Genomic DNA, 18,775 nt, shown 5'->3' with positions numbered 1-18,775 from the left:
TTTCAGATTTTTTTCCTTTTCTTTTTTACATTTACTATGCATTTTAGATAAAACGTGAAGTTTTACAGCCAATGCGAAAAATTTACTAATATCGATATGAAATATACAATACCAAAGAGATTAACCCTTGCAATATTACAGTTTTGAATAATTAGGTAATGAAATGACCTCTTGTGGTGCGCTGCATCGTAATTGCCAAAAGAAAAGCTAAAATTCAAGCAAGTTAACTAACTTCTAAGAACTTTAAATGAAATCATTATCTGACAAGGATTAAAATACCTTTGAACTTTTTGTATATAGAAAATATTTAAGTTTAGGGATCACCTTCAGGATCACCGAAAGCATCAAAGGACATCGTTTAGTATCATCAAGGAGTTACTTTGCTTATTATCAAAATACCATTCAGAAACCACCAGGAGTTTACCCTTTGCCTCACTAGAATATTATTTAGGCGTCATAAGAAGATCGTTTACGCAACCGCACGGCACCTCATTTTCAGTGAAACTTTATTTATCAAACCAAGCATACTCCAAAACTCTTTCTCACCGTTCAAAAGGTATTTTGGAGTATAAATTTATGACGAAATTAACAAACTGTACCGATGAAAGCCAAAACAGCTGTTACAAGGAAGGAGAACGTATATCCAACAACTGTTAAAACATATTCACAACCGACTGCTAATAGTATTGCACCCAGTGTCTGTAATAATTAATTTTTTGAAATTTATAGTAAAATTTAAAAAATTCGTCAAATTTTCAGAAAATTTAGTGGCAGTAAAGCAATATACCGTAGAAAGAATTAAACATCCATAATTGGTCGATTTGTGACTGGATCCGAAGCACTTAACGGATGCTGTTATAAAAAGAGCATGAGTAGCCGCTAGACATATAAACATGAGAACCATCTGAAAACGAGTTCGTCTTTCAGCTAAAAATAAATAAAAAGAAGCAGGAATACTGTAACAGCTAGATTTGTAGTATAAGTCCAAAAAATGCTGCAGACTTTCAGAAAGAGTTGAGTTTATTGCCATTGTCACATAAAGTCGATTCATTTACCCAGATAAAGTAGATCCATTTTCCACCAGCTGGAGTAAGTGGCATTGTTAGCAGTAACATAGTAGCCAGAAAAGTAGCAATGGATAAGGATACCTTGAAAAAAGAGGTGAAAAAATCCTTGATTAGGGACATTCTGTCCTCATAACACAAAATCTAAAGACCTGACAGGTCTCAATCCTGTCAAATTAAATAATTTTTATTATAAACACAAAATTTCATTTTTCGCCAAATAAATTTAAAAACCTTTCCATTATCAATGGAATGAAGAAACCTGAAAACTGGTACGATCGGCAAGAATACCCCATCCTATACGAGCCAAAGCATTACATATTGAAGCTATACTATATGCATAAGCAAGAAATATATCATCATCAATGAATGTTTCCCCAAATGCCTGTAAGCAAAATCATTCAAAAATTTAAATTAATTGAAGAAAAAACACAAATGATAATATCTGTTAGCACATTTTAGGAGATCTTAAGATGATAAGAAAATGTTTGATTATTACTTACAGGCAGAAATCAATCAAAGAGCCTTGTCAAAACACTTCACGGCTGCAAATGATTTCCAAAGATACAACTAGTGCAGAGAATGAAATATAATCAACCTTATAGAGATTGTAGAACATATTTCCATAAAATGAGCAACAGAAGAGAGCACAAAACAGCCAATAAAAGGTTGAACTTTGCAACATTTGTAATGGACTCAATGATATCTGTTCATGGGATAAATTGACCGTTTCTTCATCCAGCGATTCCTAGATAATTTTGTCTTTTAAAAAGAATTAAGTTTCGAAAATCTTAAAAATTGATTTTCAAACCACATTTCCTTATTCTCCCCATTTTTTCATGTAAATCGGATCACCAGAAGATATGCTGAAAAAATTTTGCTGAAATTCACATAATAAATATTAAGCCTTTCACTTATCAATTCAAAAACTTTAGTTATACCCTTATGGATTCCTGACTGAACGTCCGTAATATTGAATAAGCGTATTGCTTCATATTACCAGAAAGCGAAGTAAATTTACTTTCAAAAACATTAAAGCAATTCCATATTGACGCTGAAATCTGTATTTGGAGTGCTTCCGATTGTTCATCCTAAAAACTGTCCTTAATTTATTAAACTTTCAATGTTTTGCGCACAGATCACTTACTATCTATGTAGATTTTCTTTTCCTGTAAATGTAATATATGTATTTATACATTAATATACAAATTTTTGTGTTTCAAACTAACCACATCAATGGGATCACAAATAACTATCAGACCAAGAGCCTGCATAATTCCATAGACGATTGCAAAAGTATAAAATATTGATGGTACTCGAGCAACGACGTCTCTGTCTGTGAAATAACTGAAATGGTTGAGTGCGTCAACTTTTGTTGTTAAAATTTCAATTTGCAGCCAGGGTTAAAGTAACGAAATTGGAAAACAAGGAATGAAAATAAATGAAATTTGAAAAAACCATATTCCCAGAAATATCAAGAATTAGTTGCTTTGATAAACTTACGCAAAAACAGTCGGTTTACGGTTCAAGGGATTAAGATAGATAGTTTGAAGTGGAGTGAATATAGATGAACTGATACCGAAACCAGCTGCTACAATACCACATACAAATCCAACATGTTTTGGAGCCCACTGAAAAAGTCATTATTTTAACTTGTGTAATAGAAATTACGCGAAAATTTCCATCTTCCTTGGACTGTCAATGAAATCTTGGAAACATCGCGATGATTACTTCCAAAAAAAATCAGTTGCTTTTGCAGTACAATTATATACATATGATCCTTCGCAAATACTACGTTATGAATGAACAACAATATATAGCTTGGACCTTAATTGTGTTATTGGTTGTCAGTTGTATTACATAAATGATATAGTATTTCTAAAAATGAATTAAAAATGAATGAATGAACGACAATATATAGCTTGGACCTTAATTGTGTTATTGGTTGTCAGTTGTATTACAATAAATGATATAATATTTCTAAAAATGAATTAAAAAAAAATGAACTGAAATAAAGATCTTAACAGAAAATACAAATGAGTTAAAGGTGTCAATCAAATGGAAGTAAATAAAATGGGATTTTTTTAAAACAAATCTGGAATAGAGGAAAAAGATACAACTTCTATTATTGTTAATCTTGATCTAGAAGTATGGCCTGAGTTTGTGATAAGTATCAGATTACAGTAACCAAGTCAATAATGGTACATGAATTTTGTGTTAGATGATCTGCCATAAAATATAGCCAAAAAGCTGGACAGATTCATATTGCGCAAAAACGATGCAAGGCGCGTCGTTGATATTACATTCATATAACTAGATCTTTTGGTTATCCTATTTATATAGCTAATTTTTCCTATGAAGAGCTTTCTCCTAAGACAATTCAAATTCCGAGTAACTGCATGTCATCATTTTCAATCATTAAATAAAAATAAGTGGTACTTGCATTTATGACACATGAAACGGTAAGAACATAAGCTATTCCTTGTCCAAATCCAAACATTATTCCATACGTCATCAGAAATGTTATAAATGATCGCCTAATCGTCCAGTAAGATAAAAAAACACCAGCACTGAAATTGTTTTGGAATGATCAGACTTGTCTTTTTACAGAAATTTGAAAAGTTTTAGAAAATTTATGCGATTTATTCCCAGTAAATTGCACTTCGTGTTCCTTTTTCTAGTTCCTTAAATATGGGAAATTACGTCATAGTAGCACATCCTAAAGATGCGGAAAGCCTCAAGCCAAATTTAGCATCCATGAAACCGCCAATGACCATCGCGAAAGGAAAACAACCTGAAATAAGGAAATCTGATCAGTCATATCTGTCTCAATTGAATTTCCCTTTGAATAGATTAACGGGAAATATAAGACTACAAAGACAAAAAATTCTCGAATTTAATATGGACTTTTTGCTTATCTGACTCATGAGAACTTCAACTCTGCAAAAAATCTTTGGAAAACCTACAAAATTTGCTAATCTTCATGAAATGGCTTACCCTGAAAAGTAGGTATCCAAACCAACATTTCGGGAGTAATTGTCGGATCTGTATTATTACGCATATATGATGCCATATATGGTAGCATATTTCCTAAAATTTGACAAGAAACCAAGACAAAATATGGTGGTGTCTTATTATCTACAGTAAGGTCTGACACCAAGCAAGAGCTATATCATAAGTCAATCTCAAGTAAAACGAAGGAGATGAGGAAAATCGAGAAACTTACCGAAAGTATGATATGTTCCTAGAGACAGATGTATCAACACAGCTCCACAAATTACAATCGTCAAACGTGCTAATGGGCTAAACTTCAGAAGATACACCGCTACTGGGTCTTTTGAAATAGGTCCATGCATTTGCTCAAACCACAACTGCGTAATTCGAGAAAATTACAATTTTAATTGGGTGTATTTGAACCTCTGCTATTAGAACTGCACAGCTTTTAAAATCTTAACCTGAAATATTACAGAGTTTCTTCAGAAAGCAAGAAAAGTAAAAACGATGCTATGAAAAAGAGTTTAACAATAATTAATAAATTAATAATAATAACAATAACAAACAGGAAAAATGGGGTTAATGAATTCACTCGAATAAACAAAGAGAATAATGAGCCTTTTGCATGTGTAACATTGACCGTTCCTATTACAACTATTTCACATACTAAAAATCTATTAGACATTGGTGTAGTAGATTTCCAATATAAGAAATAGTTGTAATAAGAAAACAGTAAGGTTCTGATAAGGTTACAAGATTGCAGTAATGTGAAAGGAAGAAATGGAAGTGGCAAAATGACGCGATTAAATTGTGAAGTTATGCCTTGGATACGATAAATGACGAGTTACTACAGGACAATAAAGGATATGATTATTAGTGTTTTCGAAAAACAATGATAGAAATACAAATAAAACCAAATTTACTAACAAAAATGACCGACAAAACAGCTGAATTTATTGGGAAGGTGCATGCTGTTCCAATGAACCTTTGACACAGAAAACATTTCGATATTAGACGTTATCTGCATCGGCTGAAAGTACAAACTCACCGCATGATATTCAAAGGCTTAAATTAGACATGAAAATGTACAGCGTTCAAAGTGCACAGATAAGACCGAAAATAACGGTCATAGAGGAAATTAAATTCATCTAGTGAATTTTTTATACTACGAACTTTAAGTCTATTATTTTTAATTATATTGGCCATATATATAAATATATACAGTACTGCAGAAAAATAAAGAAAATCTTCACTTTCTTCAAAATGCATGAAAAGCATTAGTTGAACTTGAGTTAGCAGAATGAGATTATCAGAAATAAAAGAGAACTTGTGATTGTCATAAATTAACAGAGACACAGGTAGGAAATGGTAACCTGATTTCTTAATTGTCATGAAATTGATCGGTAACAGCATTTCTGCCAACAACGTGTGCAAATACGTTTTAACTGTGCGCATTTCGTATTTCATCATCGTCTGCTTTGAAATTCATTGATAGTAGAGGTTGAAAGATTCATTTTGGAAAAAAATGTTTGGATATTCTTTCGAAAGTGTTCAAAATATGAAATTAATCACTTTTACGCAACGAGAAAAGTCGCCAGCGAAATAAGAGAAATTCAATTATAGCTTTTTGAGGGATCAAACGATTGCTGTAAGAATGAGGAGGCCATTTATGGAGAAACATGATATAAAGAAGGGAATCAACGCAGTTTTCAAGTGTCAGATCTTAAGCTTCGACAAGGAACAACAAGGAACCTAAGAGAACTTCGCGGCAATTTCAAATGGTTCATTAGAAAGTATGGAGCTTAATGAATAAGTAATGGTAATGAAATGATGTAAACAGCAGTTTTGCTTTCCAGCAGCATCGTAAGGATACAAGTAGACTAGACCTAGCTTGCTTTGTGAATTGAGGCTTTCATTAACAAAACACACAGGCTCAGCTTGACCAGTGGCAAATCGATATAGAAATGCCTCCCTCGTTTCACATATCATAGAATGGCATTTGTATTCAGTTTAATTACTTGAATTTTGTGGAAATTCTGTACTGCAGTTATTCCACTCTTTTATCGAAACATGAACATTTGAAATAATGCGGCAACATAAATGAAATAACTTTTACACCACTTCTCACGCACTCTTCCCGTTACTCCACCATAAATCTCGTCGACAGTAACGGCCCATGTATCGTTCTTTTCGTTAAAAAGGAAACCGTTTTTTCTTTCCACTGCAATGACTACTTTTCAATAACGAACTTGCAAGATGCACTTCATGAAATACTACTTCATTTGAATTTCATTTAATTTCAGACAGTATGTAAGGGCTATCCAGCTTCAGAATTCAACCTTTTCATAGAATATACCGTACCTTTTCACTTGACCATTTTTTGAGACAGTATTTTACAAGCTTAAATCTTAGCAAATCTTTATGTTATTGATCTCATTTCACGATGAATTCTCATGATAACTGTCGCACATAAATGATGACGCGGTCGGATGATTCAAAAACTGGATTAACTTCAGCAATAAGATAACCTGACTCCATAAGCAACTAGCTGTAGTTATTATCGACAGCAAGCATTGCCAAAAACTAATTGAGAAGTACATAGAAGCGTTACCTGAAACATCCCTATAATAATATCAGGGAGCATCTATTACATAAAAATACTAGCTTCTATCCGGACATATGGAGAAGGGCGACATTCCTTATTCATATGCTTTAGGCAACAAATAACTTGCTTTATACAGATCACTACATTAGGACGCAACTGATGCGTACAGCAAGCGATGCGTATGTGGAAGGAGATTGACAAGGTATAAATAAAATAAGTAAATAACTGCACCAAATAACGCAGACGAGATGTTGCGATGCTGTAGCTAGTAGTGTTTGTAAGAGAACAATTAGGTCCGAAACTAATTTGTACAATTAATAAACGGTATATGCAGAAGTAGTAATGGCAGAGATCAGAGTGAAGTTTGCAGACGAATACGAAAGGGGTTTCAGCGAAAAAGTTAAAGTAATAATTTAAGAAATCTGAGTTCATTATCAAATCTTTCAAATGTTTTAGACCCAAAAATTTCAGCAGATAATGGATGAAATTATGGGTCACAAAAAGCATCTGTAAGCTTTAGTACCTTATTATGATCAACGAGGTAGTGGTCAAATAAGTGTTCAGTAGATAGAGCGAACTTTTGCCAGTCACCCTCTACTCTGTTCACCGCCATACCGGCAAGGGGGTCAAACTAAGTTGAACGCCCGATCACGATTCAGTTATTTTCTAAGCATTTATGACATGTTACATTACGAACAGGTCTGATACACCAGATTGATTCCAATGAATTAAACTAAAAGATCATTTTAGTTTTTAAACTTATCCACTTTTCCAAATTCTCTTCTTAGCAACCCCCTTATCCTCCGGAAGAAAGAAGTTTGAGATAGAGGCTCAAGAGACACAGTAAGTGGACAAATTTTAAAAAAACTAAAAAATACCTGAGCAGAAAATAATACAAGAATTATCCGTATATGTGCATAGAAACATATAACAAAGTGAAATAAAATGAGTATGGAAAATACTGTTAAGTTAATTCGAATTTCTTAGAAATTGAAGCCAAATTCCAAGTTAGTAAAGTCTCCACTTATTTCTCTGAAATATTAAAGGCGATAATATTTACCAATATGCGGTAAACAGGGTAAAAAATAATACAACATGCTACGCTGGGAAGTGCCATATTGCAGCAAAGCCATATTCAACAAATGCAACTAGATTAACTGTTTGTATGAATTTAAATTGACCACTATCGTTCTTACCCAATCAGACCTGTTAAATGAGTTCTAAACAACATCGGTATCAAAGCCATTACGCCTGATGAAGACATAAACGGACTGAATTCATTTCGAAAAGTAATAAAGGTCATTTAATTGTGCATCAGTTTATTGCAAAAAACTGAAGTTAAAATTAGAGAATCTCAAACAGTTTCTGTGGTCAAATTAAACTCAATTAAAAAAAAGAAATTCCATTAAATTTTGTTTTTCAGAGACAAATTAAAGCCATAACATAAATGTGAAAGCAGCATAAAATCGCAAAAGACCTTATTCATCATATGCTTCCTGCACGCAGTAGCACCGTACATTCTCAAACAAAATCCCACAACAGAAATCTTTAAAAATCTCGAAGATAATAAGAAAAAAATGGAAAATTAAACTTCTGCTAAATAAAAATTCACATCGTGAAATTACATAATAGCGTAAATTTTAAATATGGATAAACATATGATTTGCTGCAAAAATGACGTAAACTAAAATTACCAATTTCCTTTACCAGGGGTTTTCACGATACAAATTTCCATCTAGCGGAACAATTCATTATAAAACATTATAAAGCAAGTTTGTTAAAACAATTCTGAGTTTGGAACACAGAAAAACCATTACTAGTACTAGCTACTACTCCTCCCATTACTACCAATAAAAGATGAGCAAATAAAACCGTTGAGATGCAAATATAATTTTGAAAAATCTTATATTTCATATTCATTCTGACCTTTTTTCCATTTCACGCATCTCGATTTAATGTGCAGAGCCGCCCTTGCGTCTACATATTCAGTTTATTTCTCTAATTACATTCCTAATAAAATTCGGCACTGGTAAAATTCATTTGAAATGAAAATTCCAATTGCAAAAATCAGACAACGAAAACACGGAATTTTGCTGTAGAAAAGAAAAACAGCCTTTTCCATGCTCTAGTTTAATTTTAGATTTGCTAACTGTATATTGCAACTGTTTGTTACATAAATCATTTCGCACCTGTGCCTGATTTCTTTACCTTTGGATCATCTATCTGATCCTCATCATCATCAGTATTTTCTTTATTATCAATTTGAGCTCGTTTTGCTGATGGTGATGACTCACGCATATGAAAATAAGCTCTTCGACGAGTAGCATTACCAACAGATTGGGCAAAGCCCGCTTCTAATCCTGATAACTGATTTTCATTCGGTGCTTCTGGCGATGCATCATTTTTTGAAGCTAAAATATACAGTACTAAAATTCAACTGAGTAATTATGTTAACTGATGAGATTACATTTAACTAGTTGCATGTTATATAAAGTTACCTGACATAGAAAAAGCAAAAATTTCATGGTTAGGCAAGCATTACACTAAGGAAGCGTGAAATGTATTACTGACATCAGTAATACCCAGAGACATCACCTGTAGTTTCTATTGCTTCCTGATGAGTTCTCCGAGTGGGTGACCTGAACGACTCACGCCACCAATAGTAATGACGCAGTCTCTGTTCAACCGAATCATCAAATCGTCCTCGCGCTGGTGTTTTACATACGAAGAGTGAAGGCGTTGTATTGCTTGGCGGTGTTATATAACCGTCACGCAAGGGGGATGCTTCGTCCGATGGTGGCGGTTCTGGAGATTTTGGTCTGTCTAAAAAACGAAGATTTATCTAAGATTCAATTATTAAGATGCTTTGAAATTGCAATCTAATAATGAAGAAAAACTCGTAGATGAATAATAACACTGGCTCCTGCTTGCTAAAAATTGTAAAGAATTATCTTATGCGCACACTATTTTTGAATCTTATATTTTTATATTTAGGTCAAAAAATTTATTAAGATAACTTAAAATGTTCCAAAGAAATCATAAAATGACTTCCAAATTTGCAGGACTTTTAGGCATTGAAAGAGAGCTTTGGTTCTAAAGGTCTGAGAGGCAAGGAACCATCCCTTACCAGAAATACTTCCTGAAGTACTAGGCAGTTCGTGATCTTCATACTCCAAAGTGTCACAAGCAGAGATATCTCGCCGCAATTCGAAATCTTCTGATGTAAAGCTGTTCTCCTGCAAAATTAGAAACATTCAATGAACTTCAAACTCAGGAAATAGTAACCTCATTTAAATACTTGAAAAGCGCGGTGTAAAAAAATACCAACAAACTTTACAACTGCATAAAAACGAAGAAAATGAATTAAGAAACGTAATAAAGCGATTACCTTATTAGAGATCTGTTCGTCTGGAATTTCTTCTCCGTGTGAAATGTTGCAATCATTGCTGAAAAAAAAATCATCTGCCCTTAACATTTGCAAATCCCGGTTTTCCAGTATCAGTGTTCGTCACTTAATTTCTTTTTCTGGCTGAGAACACAGAAAAGCTTTCGGTAAAAACTAAGTAATGTAAGCATAATGTAATATTAGCACTACGGAAATATTATTTACGAAAGAGAGTTAATGATGCTAACAACAAGCACAAAGAATTCATTTAGTTCACTAACAGCATAAAGTAAATAAAATGGGAAATTCCTATGAAAATGTAAATATGACAAAGTAAATTTAAACATTTGAAACTTACCTTTCAAAAACATCACCTGCTGCTCCAAATTGATAAGAGGTAGTTTTGTTATGAAATAAATTAGTTAAACCATTTGTATCTCCACCATAGCCATCTGCAGAATTGTTTACTGAATAGGAATACATCGAATATAAGAGATTTTTGGAGAAAATCTCATAAATGCTCAAAAGATATTGAAAAATTACTTTGCTCAAATTCATGGCCACTTTCTAAACTACTTGAAGAGGGAGTATCAACATCCATCCTTGAAACTGTTTCAGTTTGATCGTAACGTAATTCTTCGCTTGCAGATGTTTCCATTACATTAACCAACTCATCTTCACTTTGACTCATCTCCATTCTTTCACCACTGCCAGTTTCAGTGTCATCATATTTATAATCTTAAATTATAAAATTACAACTAATCAAAAAAGAAAACAGTCAAAATCGTTTGTCATTTTTTGATTATATGAGTGTGCGATAACTTTTTTGACGAAATATGATTAAAAAATTGCTGCAGTGATGTTAAACTATGTCTTACTACAACAACATTTTTTTCCTTTTTTAGCAAAAGTTAAGAAATCACCATCGTCATCTTCCTCAAATCTTAGTTGTAACCGTGAGGAGTCACTGACACGAGGAATAATTCCATGTTTAAACATCGGAGACTCATCAGATGTCTGAAACTATTATATGTTAAATTCTGTTAAAAAAAAAATTGCTTGAGAATATATCTAATTTTTAACACAACTGTATGGTTTTATTATAACTGTTGCACATAATTTGGTAGCTATAAAAATTAATCATATATTTTTTATTGCTTACAGCTCTGAAGACACGATGAAATGCAGAATGTTGATGACGATATATATGCATTCTTTTCAGATATGTTGTTGCATGCATTATAGTGCTACGTGCCGGTTGTACAATCCACGAAGATGCCAAAAGAGATGAATAACCAATTGTTAATAGTATCCACCACATGTTGCGTTCAAGATACTTATACTGAAAAGTCATCTAATTTAATAATGAGACTGTCACACTCCATTTCAACAAATTAAATGAATAAGTGTATGGAGCAAAGTACATATACAAATAATTAAGCAGTGACCTAAACAAATAATACCTGGCGTTCATGGATGCATTTCGCTATCATTGGAATGCAGCAAATTTCCTCAGCAGTGGGTCTTTTGCTAGGATCTGTTTCTAGCAGAAGCAAAACGATATCCAGCAAAGCGGGTGGAACATCTACAACAGCATAGAGTGCACTTTGAGATCAAAACAGAAAGGAAATGAAAAATTTTTTAAATTGTCTAAAAAATGGAAAGAAAAATTATGCCTTTGATAAATTCATGATAAATCCTTTTAAACCGAAATCCCTGCCAAAGATCTCCTGTAGTAGGCAATTCAAGATCAGTGCAAATATCAACCATTGTCATTCCAAGAGAAAATATGTCACTTGGTTTACGAGCTCCACTTTGCAATACTTCAGGCGCCAGATATTTTCCATCACCTTCTTCTTCCCTCGAATCCTTAGAAGCAAGCAAAAGTTGCCAGGTGGACAGAAGATTTAATACAATGTATCAAATTTTAAACGAAAAAACAAAGACATACCTTTTGTATGTCAACAATTAATGAGAAATCACCAAGTTTACAAATTCCATCAAAAGAAACCATAATATTCTGTGGTTTAATATCCAGATGGAGAAGTTCATGACTATGCAAGTAGCGCACTGCCTGATAAAACAAATTTTAAATAATTACTAAGGATAATTTGAAGATTCTAGCATCGATAAAAAAGTCTAAGACATCAGGCCTTTAATACAATCGTTTTTCTAACGCACATACCACTTCATGTGGTAAGAACAACATTAAAGAAAGCAATCATAATTCGCAAATCAAGAATGCGATAGATAAACACTCAAGATTATTTATTTGTATCTGAATACCATACCAGTGCAATATCTCCAAAAAAAAGCCACAAATCTTTCTCGGGAATAATCCCCACTTTCATCTTGTAATCGAGGAGACTGAAAATAATTTTATGATATTATATATGAATCTTAAGATTTCCTGTTAATTCGAGCTTCACTTTTCATTCGAAAAAAAGTCGGACCTGCACTGGCACAGCTCTGTTTGTATATATAAAAAACCATATTCTTCCCATGCTCGCACAAATGAAATTAAATTTGGATGCTTCGGAAGCAATTCATGTTTTTGAACTTCTCTCAACTTATCCTCACGATCTGCTGGGCTTCGGAATGGTTCCACGGTAATTTTAACAGCATACCAACGCTTATCGTCTTTACTGAATGCTTTGAACACCTGAAAAAATATCTCTAGAATCTAATCAAAATAATTTATAACAACTTATTGGACGCCCTTTTGTTTTGTAACTTAAACTTGATAAAAATGATGAATAAGGAATTAAACTATTAGATGAAAACTATTAAATAGAAAATCAAAAGCCATGATTCAAGTCGCAATATTTTTAGCACCTCACACCACATAATCAATTATTTATTCCGAGTTGTCACTTACTTTTTTTTTTCGGAATAAAACTCATACTATTACCATTACTTGCTTTTCCTCGAATAAGATGGTCTAAAAAACTAGCTCCAATTTATAAACTAACACTCTTATCAAAAAGAAAATTCATTAGTATCAGAAACCTTCTTACCTCACCAAATGAACCTTTCCCAATACATCGTGGATTCGAGAATGTTTGGTCAAAAAAACTCGAGCGAAACCTTTCATTATAATAATTTGTTTCGATCATTACTGCAATGAAATATATATTTCAGCTACTAATTCATACATATTTATTAATTTGAAGGTAACGCCGTACCGCTTTCATATAAACTGTTTTTAGCCCACTTCATTTCTCGCAGTAGAAAAGTACGTTTGGAAGTAATTATTGTTCAGAAGTTAATGCTTGCAACTACATCTCACGGTAAAGGAAAGAATTAATTAATTTCTTGACCGGAATCAGCTGTTGCAAGATATTTCTGCAGTGCATAACCCTTGTACGAAGAATTTTAACAAATGTTTAAGACCAGGAAAAGCGCAATGTTCATGCCACCCTACCTCCCGATCTTTCAAGTACCTTAAATTTGTGTACATACATCGATTACGATTGTACGGTAAATCGACTGTATTAAATTAATGCTTATTGCGATTAAACAAAAGACAATACCTGGCTTCTCCTTAAAACTTATAAAAAAAGGGCCCTTTAGGTTCTCATTCGATACGCGCAATGAACGGCAAGAAGTCTGCTGGCATATGCGATGATGTGATATTCTAGTGTAATCAGGAGTTGCCTTAAAAATGAGATATTTAAAAAAAGTGCAAGTTAAAAATTATAGAAATGCATTATATAACTTAGCCATAGCTACCAGCTCCTGCTTGCTGATAAAGTGCAGAGAGCAGTTTCAGAGAAAACCGCAGCTTTATTCATTTTATTTCATTATATACAGAGAGTGCAGTGACCTGCTAAGAATCTTTCACATCATCTTATAAAAAGTTAGTATTATTACTTTATTTCTTGAAATTACTTGTCGATTATTAGAAGTTGAATATTTTCGAACAACCAAGAAATGCAGTACCGGTTTCTTGTGGACTGAATTAAGTATCTGAATAATTCTTGAGCTTAAGCTTAGGCAGTCAGGTGTTCGTTTAATTTCGTTTTCATTTTCCGGTTTCGTATCCTCATGTGTCTGATGTCTCGGCATCACATGGTCATCGTTATCATCGTCATCCTTATCCGATATATTTATTTGAAGCTGCTGTTGTTGATTGATTTCATGATCGATTGGTTTTTCATTGAGTGACATGTCTATAAGTAATTTAAATTAAAATATTTCTCATTCTTTGTAATTGGTTTTGGCAGTGATATTGAACAAGAAAGAATAACTAACAATCAGATATGCCTTTTCCTTAGTCTTCATAAATTATAACAGAAACTCCACAACATAACGCTATTGCAGATCCAATGAAAGACATCGGATTCAAGAATACAGTCACGTCTCTCCACGCAAATGAGATAGACATAGAATACTTCATATCTTTCCTACTTAAACGACCCATTAATAAATATAATACCTGAATCCCTAAAACTAGCCCTTCCAAATCATTTTACTAGGAACGACATGGTCATTAATTTAAAAATGCCGCCTGGAGGGAGCAATTTCAATCGATAATTACTATTTCGTCGTGTGATGTCCAGAATAGTTGCGAATCGCTCTTGCCCACCGAGAAAAGTCCCGTGGTAAACGTGAAATCTCATGTAAACAAAGTGTAATCAAACTTCTAAATAAACAAGTCAAAATAACGAAAGAAAGAACCCACGCATGCAGGAAGCGCCCAGAAAATTTTTAAACAGAAATTGAAAATTCCACACAGAACCTGTGCGGCGCTCTTCGTGTTGTAGCACTATTCTCTTAGCGCGCCTGAAGTTTGAATTCGAAAATGAATAATTTGGTCGACTAATAAGCATAAGGCACATAGCGTTCTGTTATTCGAGTTCGAGATTGAGATTAATTAGCTTGTTTGGCTTTCATAAAATCGAATCATTCCTCCCTCAGATTCCAATTGTCGTAAAACACACAACTTATTTAAGTTAGTCTTAGAACCGAATAATAAGCAATTTCATTCAAGCAATGTCTTTAAATATGCAAAAACATGTTATATTCCAGGACCAACTCTTCACAGGAGCAATCGAAGATTCGGAGGATTCAGAAGCATTCAGAAACACTCAGAAACGAAGATTCAGAAACATTCCAGACCGATGATTAGAAGCACTTGAAATTGAGACGAAAAAGTAATAGCATATCAACACAGTGCTGTAAAATTTTGAATTTCGTTACTGTACAAGATTGTCTTTAGTTCAGTCAATGAAACAAACTGCTCTCCAGTTGAGCACAAGCAAAGCAGTTCAAATAGGCCCGGGATTTTTCAGTCTGTTAAATGCCTTCCATAGAATCCCATTCTGCGCAAACTTCATCTCTGCATTTATTTCTATTCCTTCTTCCATTATTAAATCTTTAAAAAAATGCAACAAATTTTTTTATTATTTCACATCGAAGGAAAAGTGAAAGTTGAGGGATGAAATTTTCCCAGTTATTTTGTTTAGTATATTTTAAATAATTTAAAAAGTTTAGTCCCTCAAAATGATATGGACGAATAGATGAATATATCAAGCAGAATTAATGGGACATTTGTCTTCATCTCTTTGTGATTGTGCTCATGGGGTGATGTTGCTCGACCTTTGACCAGTCATTTATTAGACGAAAAAGTATGGATGACATCCAGAGTGTAACATAGCCTGACTTATCGCAAAGAAGTTCGTTTAGAGCCAGAAAGAGATTTATCGATGCATAATAAACCTCTGATATCCATTCATATCGTTTAATTCATTACATATCACTCTTATCACTTAATCCATGACACGTCACTCTTATCTCTCAATTCATGGCACGCTTTACCAAATAAACGCAGATTTTCCGCGTCAGCTAGTGCTTTTTGCAATGCCTTTATGAGGTTTTTGTAGCACTTTACTGATTTCGTTTAGAGCAGAAAAAGATTTATTTGTGCATAATGAAGCTTTGACAGTCACTCATATCGTTCAATTTATTAGTAACATTCACTTGTTCCCATGCATTTTTATGTCGAATTAATTAATTTCTAAAGCAGTTTCTTAGGCTAATTTTCCTGATAACAAACCTCTCGTGACTCTCAGAAATTGTTGAAATTTATTTAACAAGAAGCTATCAAATGAAGAAAAGATCACAGATATTTTTTCCCTTGGAAAAGATCATAAGGTCATTTTCACCTATGAAAGAAAAATTATGGAACTATCACTGTTTTGAAAATATATATATAACGACATTAATCTTTGCAGGTATATTTATCCGTCTTTAAATATTACCAGGCGTGACTTTTTCCAAAGTACTACTACACATGCGTATGATGCGATTATCAAACTAGCTTTGCATTAATTAATATTTCAAAGAATGAGAAAAAACCTGAACTAAGAAATAATTAAAATGGTTATCAACTTGACACGTCATGCATCTCACGTTTATTTGTCTATTCATCTGAGTACAAATTTGCATGTTTGAATCCAGTAGTGCTAGAAAATATTTCACTAATTTCAGTATTTATTTTAATTTCGCAAAAGCGTTTGTTTGCATCTATTAAAGACCAAGTATATTCTGATAGTTTAGGTTCATATTCTTATACAAAATAGAACTTAATTTATATTATGTATATTAGATAGGAAGTATTTACACTAGCATCTTTTTTTATTTGGCAACTTTTTGTTTAGCAATTTCAGCAATTTCTGAGAGTCACGAAAACTGTTTTAGAAATCAATCAATCCGATATGAAAATGCATGGAAACAAATACAAGTTACTACTAATCGGATTAAGAATATATTTCCTTTGGGATTCGGAAGTCCAGTATATATATATATTGGAATATATATGGAACTGGATTTTTCAGCAGTTTAGAGCTTCTGCCACCTGTCCTATTGGATGTCACTATCATTTTGGCGATCAGGTTGATAAGATATTACAAAAGGACTTAGTGAAATTCCGGAACATTTATCAGTGAACCAAATTTTTGAGCTTCAAAATTAAGTTATAAAAGCTAAGCTAAAAACTGCGAAAATATGTAAATTTAGACTGTGAATTGGTTTGATTTAAATTAATCTCCAAGCATGTTTCATTTCTTTTCTAATTTAAGGATTCAGTCCGAAGCGCTGAGCCAAGAATTAACTAAAATCTCGGCCAATACTTTATCAATTGTCTTTATTGCCGCCCGTCATTCTCATCATATATTAAAGACTATTGGCTAAAAATTTATGGAGTTTTCATCCCCTGCGGTAGTTAATTTTATTAATTATCGTATATAATGAAATAAGATAAGAAGGATTCGCTTTTTCAAATGGAATATTTTCTGTAAGCTCCTATAGCTAAATGATTTCAAATCGAATGGAAAAAAAAACATGAAAAAAAAAAGAAAAAAGGCTCGTGCTTATTCTTTTGGGATGTCTGGAATAGTAGAAAGATGATCAGGGAATAAACGATCAGTGATAATTATACCTGGACGGGTAAATTGTATAGAATAGATAAGGAAAAATCAATGGACAAAATTGAATCATTCTCACATTACCACTGTATAGACAGGATCCTATAATTGAATTCATTGTGCAATAACTCTCCGCCATCGAACATTTCTCATCAATTCAAATGAATACATAGCCAACTAAGTGTTTTCGTATTTCAAAATTAATTTTGTTCATAGCATAGCATAGATTCTTTTCTACCTTATCTATTTTTTGAGCTTCTTCTCTCTTGGAGGAATGCAATCAATACTTTCTTCAAGAGTTCCCGGGAATGAAAGCAAAGAATTTCATTTAATTTAATCTCTTCCAGTTAAAAGCAACGAGAATTTGATTTTATCTCTTTCGGTATTGATTCAAAATAAGAACAACAGTTAATGTCCTATTTCCTTGTAATTTTTAACACCATAATTTACATATGTAATAAAGAGTTCTGTTTAAAAAGCTTTATAAGTAGGAATGAAGTTTTTCCTCAATTCAAAATTTTGTTGTTTGTAATCCGAGTTCTTTTTCGACTATGAAATAAGAAAGTTGAATAATTAAATAGGAATTGATGAGACTAGTAAGTAAAAAGAACGCGTTAACTTTTTTATAAGGATTTTTAAATTTTTTTCAAAAATTCTTTAAATTTTTCTTAACTTCCAAGTTTTGCAGTCTCCTCTTTAAAAATATGGAATTTCACCTTATAATTGGTAAGTGCTGATAAGGTTCCATTGTCATTGATAAGCAGATCACAGTGCAGGAAGAACGAAAGAAATGTTTCTGTTTTTTTTATTGCAGGATATTCACGTAGTGGAATTTCAGTGTTCCATAAACTTCGTGCTTCAGATCGCTGATGAAAGGCAGATGCAATGGTAAGGATGGAAAGAGAAATACAAAAGGATATAATGCAGGAGTAGAAATAAGAAATACAACTTCTATTTTTCGCAAATATTTCACATAAATAAAAAACGTTTACAGCAAGGTAACAAGGTTCAAAGGTTATTAGTTTGTATTAGATGAACTGTTTATGAGTTGCATACTCTACTTTGTCCGTGATACATTCATCTTTTTGATTAAAAATCATTAGGACTGTCAGAACTGCTTTGTTTATGATCTTTTCTTCTTGATTTTTTCTTCGAAACTTTAGATCAGTTCAGCTGGGTAAGTTCCTTTAATTTCAATGCAACGTTTGCTGTTTTTCATTTAAAATTAAACGCAAATTTAACTATATCTACCTCTCTCTTTCTTTCTCCCTTTCTCTCTCTCCCTCTCTCTCTCTCTCTT

At 32.9% G+C, this 18,775-nt stretch overlaps 4 protein-coding genes across 4 annotated transcripts; 1 reads left to right on the top strand and 3 right to left on the bottom strand.

Annotated features, from left to right (window-relative positions):
- Positions 1–425: 425 nt before the first annotated feature.
- On the bottom strand, positions 426–4,525 carry LOAG_01885 (major facilitator superfamily transporter). Its single transcript, XM_003137423.2, has 12 exons — positions 4,291–4,525; positions 4,062–4,154; positions 3,768–3,858; positions 3,508–3,634; positions 2,568–2,695; positions 2,294–2,411; positions 2,006–2,155; positions 1,663–1,812; positions 1,327–1,449; positions 1,056–1,148; positions 788–904; positions 426–699 (listed from the first exon to the last, which is right to left on the bottom strand). The coding sequence occupies exons 1-12, from the start codon at positions 4,418–4,420 to the stop codon at positions 586–588; spliced, it is 1,434 nt and encodes a 477-aa protein (XP_003137471.1). The 5' UTR covers positions 4,421–4,525; the 3' UTR covers positions 426–585.
- Positions 4,526–6,118: 1,593 nt separating this feature from the next.
- LOAG_01884 (hypothetical protein) lies at positions 6,119–6,658 on the bottom strand (the record flags this gene model as incomplete). Its single annotated transcript, XM_003137422.1, has 2 exons — positions 6,119–6,279; positions 6,520–6,658. The coding sequence occupies 2 exons, from the start codon at positions 6,656–6,658 to the stop codon at positions 6,119–6,121; spliced, it is 300 nt and encodes a 99-aa protein (XP_003137470.1).
- A 2,183-nt stretch (positions 6,659–8,841) lies between these two features.
- LOAG_01883 (WEE protein kinase) lies at positions 8,842–14,218 on the bottom strand (the record flags this gene model as incomplete). Its single annotated transcript, XM_020445882.1, has 16 exons — positions 8,842–9,074; positions 9,259–9,486; positions 9,791–9,899; positions 10,052–10,109; positions 10,407–10,500; positions 10,592–10,786; positions 10,972–11,065; positions 11,211–11,390; positions 11,512–11,633; positions 11,725–11,917; positions 12,000–12,122; positions 12,340–12,415; positions 12,502–12,710; positions 13,066–13,166; positions 13,582–13,705; positions 13,991–14,218. The coding sequence occupies 16 exons, from the start codon at positions 14,216–14,218 to the stop codon at positions 8,842–8,844; spliced, it is 2,367 nt and encodes a 788-aa protein (XP_020303710.1).
- A 2,211-nt stretch (positions 14,219–16,429) lies between these two features.
- LOAG_01882 (hypothetical protein) lies at positions 16,430–17,242 on the top strand (the record flags this gene model as incomplete). Its single annotated transcript, XM_003137420.1, has 4 exons — positions 16,430–16,462; positions 16,711–16,844; positions 16,888–16,944; positions 17,131–17,242. The coding sequence occupies 4 exons, from the start codon at positions 16,430–16,432 to the stop codon at positions 17,240–17,242; spliced, it is 336 nt and encodes a 111-aa protein (XP_003137468.1).
- Positions 17,243–18,775: the final 1,533 nt, after the last annotated feature.

This window comes from Loa loa (genome assembly GCF_000183805.2).
Source record: "Loa loa unplaced genomic scaffold supercont3.8, whole genome shotgun sequence".
Taxonomy (NCBI): domain Eukaryota; kingdom Metazoa; phylum Nematoda; class Chromadorea; order Rhabditida; family Onchocercidae; genus Loa; species Loa loa.
This window is presented reverse-complemented; position numbering and strand designations above follow the sequence as displayed.

Coding starts and splice junctions, on each gene's coding strand:
- LOAG_01885 (XM_003137423.2), bottom strand. CDS start 4,420: ATGCATGGACCTATTTCAAAAGACCCAGTAGCGGTGTATCTTCTGAAG. Junction 2,696..3,507: donor CCGTTTCATGTGTCATAAAT/GCAAGTACCACT, acceptor TGACTTTTTCAG/TGGGCTCCAAAACATGTTGG. Junction 1,450..1,662: donor TGTTCTACAATCTCTATAAG/GTTGATTATATT, acceptor TTTTGCTTACAG/GCATTTGGGGAAACATTCAT.